This window comes from Sinohyriopsis cumingii, chromosome 1 (assembly GCF_028554795.1).
Source record: "Sinohyriopsis cumingii isolate HCF-2022 chromosome 1, ASM2855479v2, whole genome shotgun sequence".
NCBI lineage: Eukaryota > Metazoa > Mollusca > Bivalvia > Unionida > Unionidae > Sinohyriopsis > Sinohyriopsis cumingii.
Genome location: NC_142961.1, coordinates 25,183,186 through 25,203,768, shown reverse-complemented (window position 1 = coordinate 25,203,768; position 20,583 = coordinate 25,183,186). Strand labels below are relative to the sequence as shown.

The 20,583-nt window shown below is 35.2% G+C and overlaps 1 protein-coding gene across 1 annotated transcript in view; it reads left to right on the top strand.

Moving 5' to 3' along the window:
- The window catches only part of LOC149806566 (protein FAM135A-like), a 119,399-nt gene that overhangs the window by 55,624 nt on the left and 43,192 nt on the right, over positions 1-20,583 (top strand). Inside the window, exons 14-15 of the mRNA XM_089954706.1 lie at positions 3,868-3,927; positions 18,804-18,907. Of these exons, the coding sequence (XP_089810832.1) occupies positions 3,868-3,927; positions 18,804-18,907 (164 nt within the window). The remainder of the gene's footprint in view (positions 1-3,867; positions 3,928-18,803; positions 18,908-20,583) is intronic.

Genomic DNA, 20,583 nt, shown 5'->3' with positions numbered 1-20,583 from the left:
ATTATTTCACGTTTATATTGTTACTGTATTTTTCAGTTACATTACTGCCTGCAGTTCTTTCAACTCTTGATCCTTTATTTCACACAATAAAAGTCTGTCCTTTTTCATTTTGTAGTCAGTGTCAAGGTCAGTCTTGATTTTTTACTGCAAAACTGTTAATATGAACAATAATCAACTAAAGTAAGTTTTGACAAATAGGAAAAACATACTGATATTTTAACTTGTATTTTAATTGTAATATCTGTTTCTGTACATGATTCACCAGCTCTAAACTATGAGTTTATGAAAGATTGTTTGATGCATGTTACCAATTTCATGGTGATCAGGTGATAATTGTTAATAATATAGCTTTTGAGATTTCTTTGACAGGTTCATTGGAAATAAAAAGCACTTATCACTGCGATTAGGCACCTAGAAATATTGCACCCACAAGTGGTGTTTATTATCTATTGTTTACGATATTATTACACGGGACAGATACATACTTACTGTTCAGCAAATAATTCAATAGATCAAAAATCATTCTCAGAAGTCGGCTTTGTCAGAGATAGTTTAGAAGCATTCTCAGAATTTAAGATGACTGCTAGATGATGTGGAAGTGGAAGCAGATATGTGAATGGACACACCACTCCCCAGGGGAAAAAACAAAGAGTGAATTTATATATTTCATGGGGGGGACTCAGTTTTACCTTGCTTTATTACTTGATGGATACTTAAAAAAATTTACATGATTAATCAAACTCCAAGTGAAATAAAAATAGAAAAATTGTATCATATTAAAACTTTCGTCACTTTTTGTGCTTGGTCAAAGAATGTCTGTGTTTCCACTTCTTGGACTTCCCAGCAAAAAGAGATCATCCAGAATCCATTTCTCCTGCTTTGGAACAGGAAGATGATCATGTCTTCTGGATTATAATAGAAATTCTGGAGGATAGGTTTTACCCACTTCCTGGATCGCCAAGTCCCTCTCACAAAGCCACACATGTGGTCAAGGAAGAGGAGACTTGGCATTCAGCATGGCAATCAATGAAGTTTATTGCCTTCTTCCACATGACATGTGCCTTAACTCCAAGTGTTCAGTTGACACTAAGATTCATTATTGCTTATAAAATCTGTGGTCAGAAATGTTGTGAAACAGCTGAGCAATGGTGAAGAAGCAGGGAGATGAGATGAATCCCCCATGCTACATTAAGACTCTTAATATTAGCCTTGAGCTATAAGGTTCATTTATTTGCCTTCCCAGTGACCCCCCCCCCCAATGCTAAAGCTTCGCAAGTGGGCATTTCAGTGGGTTTCTTTGCTTGTCACTTGGTCAAGCTTAGGGGCTTTAGATTCAAATGCCAGATCATTAGCGACTTTATCTTCACATGCTGACCTGTGTTAGAATTATTATCACCCATTGTCTGTAGTCTTGAATGTGGTAATGTGCCAATGGCGTAAATTGTGTTGGTGTGATTATAGTCTTTTGATATACCACAAAATTATAATCCAAAAAATGTTTTTGTCTGAATTCACTATAATTCAGAATTAATGTTCCAGTTCAAGAACATTACTGATGAGCACTTGGCATTTAAAGTGAATAATAATTTGCTTAAATAATTCCATCCAAATGAGAGAGAAAAAATGAATCCAACAATAAAACTGACTCTGCTTCAAGATTTTAAGGCAAGAATGAGTAATTTCTCAAGTAAACAACATTATTTAAATGACTAAGACACAAAAAGCAGAACCAGAATGAGGGTCAAAAGTTGATTTCTAGAACATTCTAAGTTGTCAGCAAAATAACTCTATTACTAAAATTATAATAAAGAACATGGCAAACATCAGGTACACCAGGTTTTTAGATGGGGAATTACCAGTGACCTGGACTCAGATTAAGATAAACATATATACCTACATTAATAATGATCCTAATATTTAATCTTTACACACAGAGAAATATTAGTTATATATTATGTTTTTTATGAAATCAGTGTTCCTAGTCAGGTACACAGTGAACTTGATTTTGGACTAAGGTTAAATACAAAATACAATTATTAATAATATAATCATTAAAAAAGCCAACAAATAATAGAAATTATTATATATATATATATATATATATATATATATATATATATATATATATATATATATATATATATATATATATATATATATATAACAAATGACAAATGGTTTTCACTAAAGGATTTAAAATGAAAATGGTGCCAACCAGTATGGGATGGATGGTGGCCATCTTAAAAATCTTGTTATCACTACACCTCCAGAATGAATGGTCATATTGGCATGGAGTTTTCACCAAAGACTGATTTTTTCTGGTAGCCCATGGGCCTGCCATCAGAGTTTGAAATATGCTGGAAATAAAGCAGAACTCATTTATGATTAGACCATAGCACACATAAAGATATAGCTATTTAGGAAGCCATTTTTGCTGACAAACATATCTGGCATTTGTTAGACCATAGATGACTATCTTTAGGTATAAAATACAAAAATGCATACTTTTTTTTCCCATTATGAACAATGCTGATATGAAGCTACTGTACCATCCAAACAGCACCGTTCAGGGGGAAGTTTGGAACTTATAGGAATTACATACCTGTTGTGCCATTGATAGATTTTATTAATGGCATTTCATATTGGCTTGCCAATCAAGGCGGCTGCCAGCAGAGAATTTTTTTTTAATTATGCTGTCTTGTCTGTGTCATTTAGTGATTCAGACACTTTTAAGTGGCAAAAAAATTTTTAGAAATCAAATCCAGACTGAGCACAATATTTGAATTTTTTTTAATCAGACAATTTGTTGAATGTACAGGGTAGACATGCTAAAGTGATTTTGGGGGGTGGTGGACTGTTAGCACACTTCTTTTTTCCTTAAATGTTTATTTGTCATCATTAACTGTAAAAATGTACCATCATGCCTTTCACCTGTAACAAGAGAGTGTGTCCACATACATGCATATGTATTGCTCTCATTAGTTGCCCTTAATTTTTGTTTTCCACTGGCACCAAATCTCAGGTTTTATCACTGCTTGATACTAGTATTAAATTTCTTGCAGTAGAAACCAATCTGAAAATGTCTCATCAGATGGTAACCCAAAGTACCCGGAGGCCTATTCTAAAGTTAGTGGCTTAGAGTAGGCACTTTTATAAGAAACCATTACTCATAAGACTTATCTTGTTCTTTGTGACAATTCATTATTATTATTCTCATTTGTCATGATTTCGTGCCTTCTGAACTTGATATAGTAGTGCCTGACTATAAGGTACCTCGGTATAACATAGCCCCTTTAAAAGGCATGTATGATCACAGGTCCTATTGTAATGGTCATAAAAAGTGTAATATATTCTAGAAAAGATGCCCCCATTCATAACACAGTTCACTGTTATGGATTCCTAGAACAGCATTACAGTTCAATATAGCTCTGTGTACATACCCATAATCAGCATTACAGTGCTGGATAGCTCAGTGTACATACCCAGACCCAGCATTACAGTGCTGGATAGCTCCGTGTACATACCCAGACCCAGCATTACAGTGCTTGATAGCTCTGTGTACATACCCAGACCCGGCATTATGGTAACCCCTGTGCCCCAGTTCAAGATATGTTAGATTCTGAAAACAAAATTTACAGTCCTATGACCATTATTTGATGTGACTATCCATCTATGTCCATATCTTATTTTGCACACTGTCTGCTCTGCATTGACATATGTCCTTTCCTTTCATGTACTTATTTTGCACACTAGATTTATATATATAATTGTTTTATTACCATACTAGTAGAAAGGTAAGTAAATTTTAACCCACTTAGATATTTTCAGTATCATGCACTTAAGCATATGCTTTCTTTTTCTTGTCAGTTTTGTCAAAATGCGGGAAGACTTGAAAAAGAAGTTAAAATATCAAGGACATTTGTATAGGTAAGTGATAATATTGATCTGATCTTTTCATGAGGGAAACCCAGACTTGAAGCAGTAGTGAACACATTGACTCTACAATACTCGACTCCTCCTCACACTAAGATTTTTAAGGTGTCATGGGATTTCTTGATAGTAATGAGATCTTGTTTGATATGGCAGCAAAAAAATGAAAACATAATGCATTTAGTTAAACAGTCAGCAACTTTTATGGTGCAAGGAACTGGGGAAGAGACAAGGAAATGTTTTGTATAAAACAGTACAAAATCCATTCTATTTTTCAAAGAATTAAATTAAAATTATTGCTGACTGTTTTATGATTGGTAGAGAAAAACATAATTATTAATAAAGAGTTATTGAAAGTCTCAGTATAAGAAGAAAATTTTAAAACTTCAGCTAAAGGGATCCTGAGTATTATTTGTTCTTTCTGTATAGTGAAACCTGCCTTCAGGAGATAGTGAAAGACCAGACAGACTTGCTCTAATATATAAGTATATCAGATAGGAATTACATAATTGTATATTTTGTGCATATTTCTTTATTATTCAGCATTTTCTGGACATCTATACAGTTTACACAAGCACCTTTTTTGTCACAACAGGATAATCAAGTTGAACTCTTAACCTGGTTGAGGTCAAATTATAATTTAATACCTGCAGACAAAGCTATAGGTGTGTGAGTCAGTTTGTCTCTGAGTCTCCATTACCTTTGTTTACTTTAGATCTCTTTAATCATATGAGGTATCTTCATTAAATTGGGACTCCACTGGCCTAGTGGTTAGAGCATCCGTATCGGTTATGAGAGGTCATGGGTTCAAACCCCAGCTGAGTCATACCAAAGATTTATACAAATGGTACTGACAGCTGCCTTGCTAGGCACTAATCATTAAGAGGTTAGTGTTAAGTCTGGTCGGCCTGGTGTCAGGATAATGTGACTGGGTGGGACATCATGTTACATGCCTGTGACATGATCCCCAGTGCTAGACATCACTATAAACTGGCACACTGCAGACATTGTAGCAATATGACTGAAATTTTTTTAAACTGTTAAAAATCCAAATCACACACACTCACTAAATTGGTATGGTATTGTATTATGACTAGTCATCATATTTTGTCAAAACAGTATGTCTGTCTGGTCAGCAAGTTAAGAGATATCCCAATTTCTGTTTCATATTGTGTTCTTCAATCTGTCTGTCTGTCACACTCTTGTGCAAAATTGATTGGGATATTTGTATCAAAATTTTTGTACCATGACAAGAATTTGTGTACCTTATAAGATTTGGTTTTGTCAGTATAGCACTTTTAATTTTTGTCCACTGTTATTATATGCCCGCTTTTGGGTTGAGTACAGTATGCTATGACCCCTCTGTCAATTAACTTTTCCTTTTCATTATGATAGCATAAAGTCAGTAGCATGTACATCAACCAAGTTTGTGAAGAGCTCGCATTTGGAGTGAGGAAAAGACATTTTGAATTTTGAGTCAAAAGGTCAAAGGTCAGGGTAATTAAGACAGAAAAGCAGTTCTAAATTGCAGACCTGGATGAACTTTTGTGTACAGATTGCACTGTGGGTAAGGAATAAAACGTGTTGTTTTCAGAGTTTAAGGTCAAATGTCAGTATCATTGACTAAGAAGAAGAAAATTGTTTCTGCATAATAACCACACCTTGGCCCAGACTTGCATTGTGAACTAAGGCATTCACCTTTACAGGTCATGGATGTCTCACCTCTGTTCACATGGGTTCAGGACCTGGGCACAGGATTTTAACCACTGGTCTAAGGAAAGAAATCATTTTGATAAACTGCCTTTCTCTTCCTATTAATGTCCAGTAGGGAATGAGCTTCTGAGTTTTAATGATCATCTAGGAAAGGGGATCAGGTCAACACCCTTCCTTTCTGTATGTTCCCATTAAACTCTTGTGGGACTTGGAGTCTTGGTGCTGAGTCAGCCATGTATAATTTTCTTCCATAACACATGGATGACTTTGCCATGAGATGGAATATTCATACCTTGCCCCAGGAGTAAACACAGAGCAATAAACTATTAAGTTTGAGTTCCCAGAAGAACCAGTCACATTAGCAGCTTCACCTTTTTGGGCTCTCCATTTTCATTCAACCCTTTGGTAAGGTGTTGGAGGAGGAGGAAGTTTGGACCTTGACAAAGAAGTAAAAAAGGTTTACTGCCATTTTCCCCAGATGTGTGTCCAAAACCCTCAGGTATGTTAGATGCTGAGATTCTCTCCTGTTTGTGCAGGCTCTTTGAGACAAAGCCTAAATGAGATTTGTGTTGCTCTCTCACTCATCAGTGGTAGAGTAGAACCAGAAGTTGTCTCAAGGCCAAGAGGCATCCAGAGAGCAGATGGGGTAGTCAATACCCTCTTCAGCATTTTGGTTCCTTGTTTCAGCCTCCAGCTTCAGGGTCCATTCACCTGCTTGGTCTCTTAAGTCTTCTGCCTTGGACTCTGGTGCTTTCCAGGTGGGGATTTTGGCAAGGACTAGGGCCCAACTCCCTGTCAGATCTCCCAACACTTTAGAAGTGAAGCCTCTGCCACTAGTTATCTTAGCCTCGCATGTTGATTTTTCTTTGGCTGCATCTGAAGTAGAAATCTTTATCTCAGAGATTGTTGGAACAAAGAGGAAGCCTTTATTGGGCCACCTTTCTTGGTCCTAAGACAGAGAAAATGCATTTTGACTGAGAGTTTGAGTAATTATAACTTCAATGAGACTTCATGTCTATTCGTATCTAAACTTCTTGAATAAGTTGTACAATTCAGGTACTGTAGGAGGGCCCTGTTTAACCAAGTGGTCTGAGGTTCTTGCCTTTACAATTCATTCACACCTCACCGCTGTTTGAGTGTGTTAAAGTATTGACTCAACCAATGCAGGTATGTGAGAAAGCTTGCAAGTAGCTCCCTTTGCATCAGTGGTTCTTTCTGGATCCTTCCTCCACCAAATATAATGGCCACCATGTATAGCCTGTCATGTGCTGAAAAATGGCATTAAACCCCACATAATCATATCAGATCAATCAGATAATATGGAAGATATTTTCTTTTAAAAACATTTAATTATAGACCTCTATATGAATTAGTGAATTCTACCAGATCTTTTTTATGGTGCAGATTAACAATTCTGTGTATATACTATAATAGTAAAAACATTGAACTAGCTATGAAATGACAAAAGGTTTGGCAAATGCATTGTAGGATGACAGAGAAACTCTTATTCAAAAATATTGTGAAACAGATTTGAAAATGTGTATTTTCCTTTGAGAAAATTTGTTGCATTAAAAGGTATGATTGAAATACTTTTCCTTTGATATCCTTTAAGACAATGTATACTTGTATAAACTTGTCATTTTTAAAAGAGAAAAAGGTATGAGGTTTATAATGTAAGCATTTTTGATGCCTCAAAATTCGACACCTATCTTGCACACATAATATTTGATGCCATTATTTTCAGCAAAGCAATTATCAATCCCCTATATCCTAATTTCAGTTTTTATGCCACAGATGGGTAGGTAACTTGACATTGTGTGCTGCACATTTTATTGTTGAGCTCGCATTGGTAGAACTTTTACATAGCAATTACTCTGGGTGTCTGTGGATAGCAATCACTTTGGGTGTCTGTGGATAACAGTGACTTTGGATGTCCGTGGATGTCCATCCACACCTAAATTAATCTCAGAGTTGGATTTTACTTTCCTTTATTTCCTTACTGTTGTATTGCACCCTCTACAGATTTGGAATATAGATTCAGTATGCACTAATCCCTAATTGGGGAAACTTAGGATTGGACTGAACAAGAAGATCATAGTCAGTTTCTTGTCTGTGTGATATGAATGTGACAGTTTCATTTTTTCTTTATAATCATCCAAGGAATTGTGTTGATATCTTTGTATCATTTTAGGGATTGTATTGATATCTTTGTATCCTTTTAGGGATTGTATTGATATCTTTGTATCCTTTTAGGGATTGTATTGATATCTTTGTATCCTTTTAGGGATTGTATTGATATCTTGTATCCTTTTAGGGATTGTATTGATATCTTTGAATACTTTTAGTGATTGTATTGATATCTTTGTATCCTTTTAGGGATTGTATTGATATCTTTGTATCCTTTTAGGGATTGTATTGATATCTTTGTATCCTTTTAGGGATTGTATTGATATCTTGTATCCTTTTAGGGATTGTATTGATATCTTTGAATACTTTTAGTGATTGTATTGATATCTTTGTATCCTTTTAGGGATTGTATTGATATCTTTGTATCCTTTTAGGGATTGTATTGATATCTTTGTATCCTTTTAGTGATTGTATTGATATCTTTGTATCCTTTTAGGGATTGTATTGATATCTTTGTATCCTTTTAGGGATTGTATTGATATCTTTGTATCATTATACAGCAATAGTCATCTAGTTAATTTTTTTTATATTTTTATCTATTTGATTAGATGCTTGATGGATCAGTTATACATCATGATATTTCATTTAAATTTGGTATTAATTACTTAAAAGTACTTTACATCATTTAGTGTAAAGGATTCACATTTAGTCAGTGTCTTAAATATTGATACACAAATAGAAACCTTGTTCAAAAAATAGATGTATATGCCTCTTGTTGGATTTTTAAAAAAATTCTTAAATGTCTCTTTGTATGTGATTTAATTGAAATTATTATGCTGCTAATGGAAATGTTATATTTGAAATCCACATTTTAAACATCTTGGTTTTTAATTAGTTTACAAATTGTCATATATTGAATTTTCTATATTACTTTAAATCAGGTTGCAATGTCATATCTATATGTTGAAATTTGTAAATAAGTTTTTCAGATTTTATTTCAAAGTTACAGCTTTATAATTACCATTATTTTTTGACCATGCAACCACCCTGTTTGCATTTGCACATTCATAAATCACTGAGTGACAAGATTGGTCTCCAGCAATGCATGTTTCCATTGAACTCTTTCCTATAAAGAATACTGCTATGAACAGAGCTTTCTTCAAAATTTGCTTCTCTATGTATTACTTTTGACATTCTAATTTTAAGACTTTATAAGTCCAGATTTTAGTGGGTGGGGAAATTTTCGACTTTTTTCTCACTTGTGCTAGCATATACGGGTACATAAAGTATGTTAGAACTGTAACAGTATTGTTATTATAAACAACAATAAGATTTTTTTTTTAAAAGTATCACAATTTTATTTTATATATCATTGTACCTTTTAAAGTATGGGTGAAATATTGTATTCCATGGAACTCTTTTTTGTCGTAGTTACCCATTTAACAGCTTCTCAGTGGCTGAAAATTTCGTTAAAGCCAAGGCTTTTGGGGCTCAGAATTTTATTCTGGGACCCAGCTGTTATTGCAGCTGAAAAGTTTGGTGGGTTCAGTGTTGATTACATTATCAGGGTGTATTTTGGAAATCAGATCGATCTGAAGGGTGACTTGTCATCAGAGTTGCATTTTGTAAAAATAATAAGACCAGCTGGATTGATGGATGGATGGATGTATTAACAACAAAACTGAAATATGCTTGTATTTTTGGGTGGAATATGTCACAAATAAATTAACAACTTGCAATTGTTTCTAATAAATGAGCTAAAATCCACAATGCTTGACATTTTAAATCAATTTATATCATAAATCCATGAATTCAATTATAGGTTACATAGTTGTATAAAAATAGTTCAGAATGATCTGATTCACAATATCCCATAATATGTAAAGTTATGAAATCCTCCATCATTATCTACTAGATCATCATGGTCTAGTCATCATAAATAACATCTGACTCCCTTACCTTGTTCTCACTGTCATTTGCAAGAGCTTGTGTAGAGACTGAGCTTGGGCTTTGTAAGTAAAAATTTGATCTTACAGTTTGTGAAATCAGTTAAAGGTGAAACATGTTGTGCAGCAAGATCAAATAAAATCACCCTCTCTTATTTGTCAGCGAGCAAGTATCACTCATGGCTCAATCAAAGGGTTGTCACATGGGAAATCAAGCTGAGAAATTAGGGTTAAACATTCACTGGAAGAGGCAGAACTCTACTTGGCACTGAACAAGTACATGTATTATATTCGATGTTCCATCAAAACAGTTGTCAACTTAAGTACAAAGTGAGTGCTGTCTTTACAAGTTGAGGGCTTGTGGTGCCACATGCAGTGGTAGAATAGTTGTATATGGTAAACAGGTACCCAGTGGCTCATTTTATTACCAGTGTTATTATCAATGGGTACAAGTACCTGGGTGCCCATTCACAGCTCTATTTTTGTAATGCAGTTTGACCTTTTATTTACAGACCTTACACTTAATTTCAGTTAATGTTGTCATCATATGTCATTGTGTTGAAATATTGATTGTATCTTGTGCACATGCTGGTTAAGGGGTACCACAATAAATTTATCGCCTTGTGGGTGCTGGTTTTGGGGTAGATAATACTGCTTACAATTTTCTTCCAGAATTTTAACTTTGTTGGTCATAGACCAGAAGAGCTAATGGGACAGTGTTTTGTCTGTCGTCCATACATTAGTTAGCACAAGTTTGTTAATTTGCACATCCTCCTGAACCAATTAGAAGATTGCAATGAAACTTTACGCACACATTCATCCCATGATCTAGCTAATCCGAAATGATAATGACGACACTTGTACATCCAGTATGGCCACCACATCAGCCATCTTAAAAAAAATGTTGTTGTCACTCCTCCTCCTGAATGGATGGTCAGTCATATCATTGTGGGGTTTTCACTTAAAGACTTCTTATGATGTCTAATTGGTCCTCAATGAAAAAGGTGCTGATCTGACATCAAAAACAGCATCACAGCAGCTATGTTGAAAGTCTAGTTATTGATACTCTTCCAGAATGTAAAATCATATTAATGGGGTTTTCACTAGATGATCTCTTATGATGATTAGTTGGTCCTAAATGAATATGAATTGAATCTGATGTCTAATGTGGCCACCACTATGGCCATCAGGATTGGGTACCTCAAAAAATATTGTAAGGTCATATTTCTCAACATACTGTGATACATACCATGGTATACTGCATTTATATTAGGGATAAACAATTTAATGTTCTGGGGCAGGGGCTTGACAATTTAAAAAAAAAATCTCCCTGTCAATGGCTGGAAAAAATATCTTGCTCAGATTTACAGTAAAATGGCACCATATTATATCCATTATACCGGTAAATGAAAAATAGAATTATCTCAGCTCAAAAGAAAACGGCAGCCCATCCCCATGGAAATTAAATGACCAGTAACTTATAGTAAGTGAATTTGGTTTTTGTATGTTAATTGTTGTACAGATTTTCTAAAAAGTATCCCTAAAATGTGATGACGCTTACATTGTAGCGAATATGCTATGAAAAGTATTGCACTGACATTAAAGAGTTTGTTGGTTGAAATAGGGGCTGTTGACACCAAAAGCTATTGTTTACTAACTTTACTATTGATGTAATAGGCATGAAAATCTTGAGTGGGATGCAGTCACCCAGGCAAGATATTTATCATAAAAGGGACAGTAAACACCAAGCATACTTACTCAACAAACAAGTGGACTTTAGAAATTACATAAAATTTATACAGAAAAAACTGCAAATCTTAGGATGTTTCCCAGTCTTACAAAGGAATATGTGTACTTAACACATTTGCATATGCTTGTAAATAACTAATAAATTTAAAACAATTTCCAAATCAGAAAATTTCCAAAAGTTGGGTTTGGCCCAAATAGCATTCACAACATCCAATTTGGCTGCTACACATGGCATATGTCAAACATGTGATTAAAGGATGATAAATATAATTATATATGTAGTTTTCAAAACTAAGTTGCTATAAATACACCTGTTTTGAAAAAAAAAGAACAGTAATTTTTTAAAAATTATTTTGTCATGAAAAATGACAACATACTGTTAATGTCACTAAATTTGTAATAAGATTACTCTAGAATTTCTTTACATTCCTTAATGATGAAGTACTAGTATAGTGAAAAAGTATGTGATATGTACCACTGGAAAAACAGTGCCATGGTAAACCAGTATATCAGTAATACATGGACACTTCTAGCGGCCATGTTGAAAATCTTGTTATTGCTTATTCTCCTGATGTGAAAGTCATATTAAAATTGTCACCAGATGACTTATAATGTATGGTTGGTCCTATTTGAAAATGGTACTGATCTGATATCCAGTACTGGAGTCACGGTAACCATTTTGAAAATCCTCTACTCCTTCTGAACATACAGTCATATTGATGTGGGGTTTTCACCAAAAGACTTCTTGTATTAGCTGCTTGGTCCTAAATGAAAATGGTGCCAATCTGACTTTCAGTATTTCCACCACAGCACCTGCTGGAGAAATCAGAGATGGCTCAGCAGTTAAAGGGAAGAAGTTGTCTTATTTTGAAGCTTTGGAATAGACTCCTGTTCAGTTACTTAGGCAATTTTCATTCAGCTTTTTTGAAGGCCAGAATGAGCTAACAAATGAAGCCATATATGGCTTTGTTGGACAACCATGTCATCAGTTTAACGTAAGTGTGCATGCCTTGATGGATGTATTGTTTGTGCATTATGGGCAGATGTTGTGTGGGACTTGTCCAAAAGCTGCCTCATTTACATAAGCAAAAAGAAACAGCTTTGCCTTCTTCACAGATGGACCACCTCTATACCAGGGGAGACCAGTGGGTCACTTGCAAGTTCAAAGACGTTGTCAACTCACTAATTCTAGGAGGGATCTGAGTCACTTCCTCGAACAAGGAAGTCCCATGAAGCTGTTCAATGGAAAAATCTGAGGTACTTCCTGGTACTACCTTTCTGGCATAAGGGAAAAAGTTCAGTGTTCTCCCTGTTCATCATATGACTGCATAGTAATTTTCATTGTTCGACTTGCTCTTGGCTGGTCACTAGCACTGGATCAAGTTGCTGAGCACTGGACACCAAGCAAAGTGGCAGATACTGAATTCTGGGCACCAAGTATTGGGTCAAGGCACTGGGTATCTGTGCCAGGACTGGACCTTATTCTTCCTTAGTAATGACCAGATAATAACTTACCTTCTATAGGGACAGAGTCTGTGTTGATATACCTTTATTCTATGTTTCTGTTCAATTCTTATGGAGCTTGGGGATGTCCCACCACCGTGTGGTGAGGATGCAACATCTCAGTTGTCCCCTTGGTGCCTAGGATGAATTGCCCATGATTATATCGGTTTGTGAACTAGGTAGACCATAAGCTTTCCCATTCCTCTCATTCCCTTCAGGTATCTTATCAAAGGAAAGGGAGGGTGCTTTCACTAATCTTCATTGCAAAAGGATTTCAAAGCCACTTCACTGAGGGAACATACTATCCTGTCGATCCACATCAGTACGGAAAGGATGATGAACTGTCAATTATAGTGGACTTAAATGATTTCAAGGACACACAAATTCTCTCCAGTCTGGAGATGCTCTTGGGGACAGAAAAAGGTCAACCATTTGTTGCTTTCCCACTCAACCAAGGTAAGAAATATATAACAAAAGCTGGCCCAAGGCCAAGAGGAAGTGAGACAGCAGTGGGGTTGGTCAGTCACCTCTACCACCCTGCTGCCACTTGGTCCACAATTAGTTACAGGGTTCATTCACCCTCTCAGATGGTCAAGGCATGTATTTGGAAGTGTCTTTATGATCTCCACAGGCATTCCAGTCAAGAAGCTCAAAGCTATGGAACTTGAAGTGCACACCTTAGGTACCATTAGCTTTGCATGCCAACATTTTCTCAGCTCCCTTCTTTTACACTTTAAGGGTGAGTCTTTGTCTCAAGCTGCTTTACAGAAATTTCCACTGGCTTTAGCCAAGATAATGGGACAATTGCTTTCACTTTCACTGTCAGCTGACCTTCTCTTCCTATGTAGATTCTGCCTTGGATTCTTCTAAGTTCACAATCAGATCTGTTGGGGGCAGCCCCACTAAACTGAGAATCCTCATTTGGCAGGTTAATCCTTATAGTGACCTCTCAAGAATTACAAGATCAGCAACACCATTTACCAGCGATGATTCCAGGCCCAGTAAAATTGGTGCAGAAGCACCCTCATCCTTAGAGTGCATTTGGTTCCTCCACTGAAACATTTTAAGCATAAGTGCCAGTGAAACTTCCAGTCACTGTCTTTAAAACACCTTTTCACCCCTGCTTTGCTAACCAGGGCAGTCATAAGGACAAGGGCATGAAGTTCATGGACTCCTCATACTCTCCAAGGGAAGAAGGTAGTTGATCCTAGAGAGTCACCCCATCTTCCAAGTACCTATTTTTTCTGTTTCCCTGTAGTGAACAGACTGGGCTGATTTTCAGAGGCCTGGTTGGACATAACAGAAGTTGTATGGGTTATCTGTACAAACAGAAAGGGTTACTGGGGTTGCTTCTTGGACCCTACACCTCTGTTGAGGACACCCATTTGTTTCCACCAGATCAGTCTGAAATCCCCATCTATCTTTACCACAGGTTATTCCTTTGGCTCTGTCTGCACAAGGAAGTTTTTCAATTTCAGGCTCTTCCCTCCAGCCTAGTTTTACCAGGTAATCATAGCGGCCACCTTAAGATTGTTAGAGCTGTTTGGGATTTTGATGATTGGTTGATACACATTCTCAGACATAATTTACTAAGAGACCTGACAGCAACTAAGCTGGTTTTAATCCCCAAACTGGAGAAGTCAGATCTATTTTTTTCTCTGAATATGACCTACTTGGGAATGAATTGCCTCACAAATCAAGAGACCATTTGTTTTCCAACCAACACACAGGTATTCTAAATCACAAGAAGAATACTCAGGAGGATCTTAATGTCGGATCACCTCTTTCTCTTTCTCCTAGTGACCCTCATAGGTATAGCTGCCCTAATAAAACTCTTCCCCAAAATGATTGTAAACTTTTTACATATTGTTTTTCATACTTTTAAGAAAGAAAACAACAATTTTTCATGTAAGGGTAAAATACCTGTATTTGAAATTTCAGGAGCCATGCCATGATCGTATTATATCCAAATTCATACTAGAATGGAGTGTGCTATGGCAGGGTGACACTGTACAAAGAGTTTATTTATATACAGATGCCAAAATTGCTGTTTGAGACTTTAATTTAAAAAATTGTGCAGAAACTGACTGGATGGGCAGGTGAATTTAGGAATATGGATTCTTGATTGCATTGTCAGCCCATTGTTATATACTTATTAAGGTTATCATATACTGTCCATTGACTTCAGTTTCTTTTGTGTTGTGACCTGCATGTACTAACTGCACGAGACCTTGTCTATACCGCCAGTGTTGTAATTAGTATTACCTTTTCTATGTTGAAGAGGGTATGCACTATGTGTTGGCAAATGACAGTTCCTTTTCTTATTTTGTATTCGTTGAACAAAGCACTTTTTTTTCTCTCACAGCAGTCATTGAATCATATGTATATGTAAAGTCCCTTAGTGTACCACTGAGCCTGTTCTGGTAATGGCTGCCATTAAATTGGTCACACCTTGTTGTATTTCACTTTATTGTTCTGCTCATGGGATCCAATTATAATGTAACTTCATATTACTTAACTACTTTATTTTTGTGTTTCAGTGCACTATCATGGCATAACTTGTTTTCATTTTTCCAGTATAAGGCTTTTTCACATATAATGTGGGCCACTTTTGTGGCTGAATGTAGTGTTATAAAGAGTGGGCACTCTGTCTTTGTATATCACATTTTAGGAACCAGTTGTGCAACATTAGCAAAGACTGGAAATGTTTGTCTTAGGACAGTGAAGATTGAAGTACACTCATAATACTGTATGATTGAAGTACACTCATAAAACTGTATGATTGTAGTACACTTATAATACTGTATGATTGAAGTACACTCATAATACTGTATGATTGAAGTACACTCATAATACTGTATGATTGAAGTACACTCATAATACTGTATGATTGAAGTACACTTATAATACTGTATGATTGAAGTACACTTATAATACTGTATGATTGAAGCACACTCATAATACTGTATGATTGAAGTACACATAAAACTGTATGATTGTAGTACATTTATAATACTGTATGATTGAAGTACACTTTTAACACTTTATGATTGAAGTACACTTTTAATAATGTATGATTGAAGTACACTTTTAACACTGTGATTGAAGTACACTTTTAACACTGTATGATTGAAGTACACTTTTAACACTATGATTGAAGTACACTCATAACATGGCCTGATTGAAGTACACTTATAATACTGTATGATTGAAGTACACTTTTAACACTGTATGATTGAAGTACACTTTTAACACTGTATGATTGAAGTATGCTTATAATACTGTATGATTGAAATTCACTCTTACCACTGTATGATTGAAGTACACATAACACTGTATGATTGAAGTACACTCATAACACTGTATGACTGAAGTACACTCATAATGCTGTATGATTGAAGTACACACTCATAACACTGTATGATTGAAGTACACATAACACTGTATGATTGAAGCACACTCGTAACACTATGATTGAAGGACACTCATAATGCTGTATAATTGAAGTACACACTCATAACACTGTATGATTGAAATTCACTCTTAACACTGTATGATTGAAGTACACTCTTAACACTGTATGATTGAAGTACACATAACACTGTATGATTGAAGTACACTCATAACACTGTATGATTGAAGTACACTCATAATGCTGCATGATTGAAGTACACTCATAACGCTGTATGATTGAAGTACACACTCATAACACTATGATTGAAGTACACACACATAACACTGTATGATTGAAATACACTCATAACACTGTATGATTGAAGTACACACTCATAACACTGTAAGATTGAAGTACACACTCTTAACACTGTTTGATTGAAGTATACACTCATAACACTGTAAGATTGAAGTACACACTCATAACACTGTAAGATTGAAATACACTCATAACACTGTAAGATTGAAGTACACACTCATAACACTGTAAGATTGAAGTACACACTCAAAACACTATGATTGAAGTACACACTCATAACACTGTAAGATTGAAATACACTCATAACACTATGATTCAAGTACACTCATACCACTGTAAGATTGAAGTACACTCATATTACTGTATGTAAGAGAATACTGTTTCATTTATAGCCCACTTTTTCAGCATTTTAGTTAACTACCCAGGACCTAAAAAGATATTGACTGGAATGTTAATATTGGTAAAAATAAGTTAGATGTAGTATCATTCTTTACATGATTTACAAATGAAAGAATGCTAGTGTGATTGATAACTTGATATTATGATCAGTTTGTTGGTAAATGTCAAAAATAATTTCTTGGCTAAATTGATTCATTGACACACAGAAAACTTTATTCAAGAAGTAAAACTACTTCTCATTTTTAAACTTCAAAACCATAAACTGGTCCTAAATTTAAGCTTCTGTTTTGCTTTCATTTACCATATATACTCACCCATAAGACAACTCTGCTTTCAGTCACCCTTCTTCTATTTTTTTAGGACTTCAAAAAGCAAATTTCTCTTTTCCCCCTCCCCCCAGTCAGGGTGTATTTTGAAAGTCAGTCAGTAATGGGTGACTTGAGTCGAGCTGCACTTTGGAAAAATCATCTGAACCAAACTGGATGGATGGAATGATATGGAAAATAAAAAGCACACCAGCATAAAGTACATACAATTATATTATTGAGTGGAATATGTCACAAACAAATTGACAACTTACATTTTGTCCATCTTCATGTAATATAATCCATATAAATTCATAGCACCTGACATGAGTTCTCTTATAGGTATAAAACTAATAGTCTTAAATGATCTTATTTATAATATGTTGTAATAAGTTACCTATTCCTTGTATCTTATGAATAAACAATGAAATTAAAGTCCACACTTTTGTGATACACAGTAACCTATAAACATCACTAATGCCATCAGGTTTGAAGCCCAAGAATTCATCCTCATCACAGAGTAACAAAATAACACTCTGAAACCCTCCACCATTGTTGGGTTATTTTAAATATCATCCAACTCCAAATTTGATGTCTTTACTGCAATCTGCAGGTGCTTACCATATGTTAACTGATTATTGGACTCTACTGGGCTTTTAACTTATACATGTATCAGATTTGTAGCTGGATCAAAGGGTTGTCGAATGGAAAAACAAGTGGGTACTGCCTTTACTATGGTCAGACTGATTCTGATACATGAAGTATTCTTGCATTAGTGGTCACCTGGCTGTGACTTCAAGATTGCTCAAAGGTCTGTGACCCAGCTAAATTGACTTCTTGGATGGAAAATGATAATGGCATCTGAAGCAGATGTTATGAACAGTGGTTTAAAAAAAAGTATAAAAATTAATCTCTGGTTTGTACCGACTCATAGTTCCTCTACTTTGATATTGTAAAATGAACATTTAAAAAAAATATTGTTTTTGTCTTTTATACTATGTCATAGTGGCAAACATTTGGTAGCTCACAATGACTTGAGTTTTAATTTGTTTTCTGGATGCTAGTTCATGTTTATATCAAACAGCTTGAGGCAATTAAAAGCTTTATAGAGACAAAATTAGTAATTAAAGATAACATTATGATATTGCTGGCATTACTTACTATACAAACTTGTACCTTGTTGCCTGTTTAATTATTTTATTAACAGCATTATTATATTTTATTGACAGGCACAAAAAGTACATGTATCAGTTTCTTGGAAGACATAATTTAGTCATTTTGATCATCAAACAAATACCAATACCTGCCTACACCCCAACCTACCTAAGGCTATCTCCTATGCTTAAGATCCCCCTCCGAGGTTGTTTTATTTAAGGTTCTCTTATTTATTTGTATAAGAGTTTTTTATATCTGTTTTAGTGAATATCCAACCATGGCCTCAACTAGTCCATACTTTCTCCTTCCTGAAGCAGAGGATACCTTAGATGGCTGCCATCTGATTGTTTGCTGTCATGGATTAGATGGTAAGAACATTATAAAACTTTCTTTCCTAGTGTGGGAGGGGGGCACCAGTTAGGAACAAAATAACTAAATATCCCATATAATTATAATGTAGCAATTTGACAATTTTATATAGGCATTTAAGGAGACTCAACATGGTCATATCAATAGTTAGTACACTTGATTTAGCATTCCGCAGAGTTATGGACTCCTACTTTGTGTATCTCAGATCAGGTGAGTTGTAGGATTCCTTGACATTTTTATTTCTTGAATTCTAAATATTTGTCTTTTGCTGATTAAACAGTTTAAATTGATGTTGACTATTTCAGTAAGTTGGAGTTTTCAGTTATCTCCCCAGATCATGTTGTATGAGGATAACAACATGCAATAGAATGATTGATAGCTTCTGTTGATAAAGTGAGATGAAGAGATTTGTTTCTCTCATTTCATTGAATAACGAAGGTCTGGATAATATTATCTGAAACTAAATCCTTTCCAGACGAGGCATGTCTAGTGCTGTTAGACTGGGAATCAGTGCAAAGGGTTACAAAAAAATCACAAGTAGATTTCTCTGTTGCATGGGTGAGAGAAAAAACATCACACTTTTATAGACAGGTGTGAGATGATCATACTTGTTTTCTTTTGTTGTTCAAATAATTAAATTACCATGATTCCTTCTGTCATATTCAGCTTTTTCTGTTATATAACTTTCTTGTTAATGTACATCATCTTATAGATAAGTATTTATTACATACTGATCTATAGGCAAAACTTTTTTTGGAGTGGGTAGAAAGAACAAGTTTGATATGGTAGAAAGAACAAGTTTGATATGGCATAGGAATGTCAAGGCTATCAGACAGTGACTACGTTCCCACATTGTATCCCACAACTCGGAACAAAACACATGTGGTTATGTATTTATTACTATCTCCATTTTATTCACACATTCTTTTAACATATTTTCAATATATACTTTTAAAAATTAATTAGGCATTTGGCATTTTATTGAAGATATTGTACAACCCTCAACATGTACATGTACATAGCTAGGGCTAAGCCTGTGTTGTATGGGGCATATGAATGGATTTAATTTGCAGTCACCAGCAAGTGAATTTTCTGATTACTTCTCGAATGGGGGTCCCGAGTAGCCGAGTTGTCTAAAGCACTCTCCGTTACGGATCACTGCCATCTCACCTCTGTCTGCTTAGGTTCAAGTCTCGAATTCGGCCAATGTGGGTATGTGAGAAAGCTTGCCAGTAGCTTCTCGTGGATCGGTGGTTCTTTCCGGGGATTTCCCGGGTTCTTCCTCCACCATTAATACTGGCTGCCATGTATAGCCTATCGTGTGCTGAAAAATGGCATTAAACCCTACAACAACAACAACAACAACAACAACTTCTCGAATGGAATATAGGTTTTGGATCAGTATTTGGCCTTTTTCTTATACTCCACTTACTGAATATATTGACACTGCACTTCCAAGAGAATTTCAAGACAAATTTTACAGTTTAACGGTAATTAAATACCCTCAAGTTTATACAGAAAGCTCATTCATTTACAGTACATCCAGACTCTCTTTTTTATGTTTTTGATTAATACAAGAAATTATTAATGCCTTGAATTTAAAGTGATAATTTAAGCATGCATCTTTCAGAAATCAAAGATTTGGTTTCTTTCTAAGATGTGGACTAGATTTTTA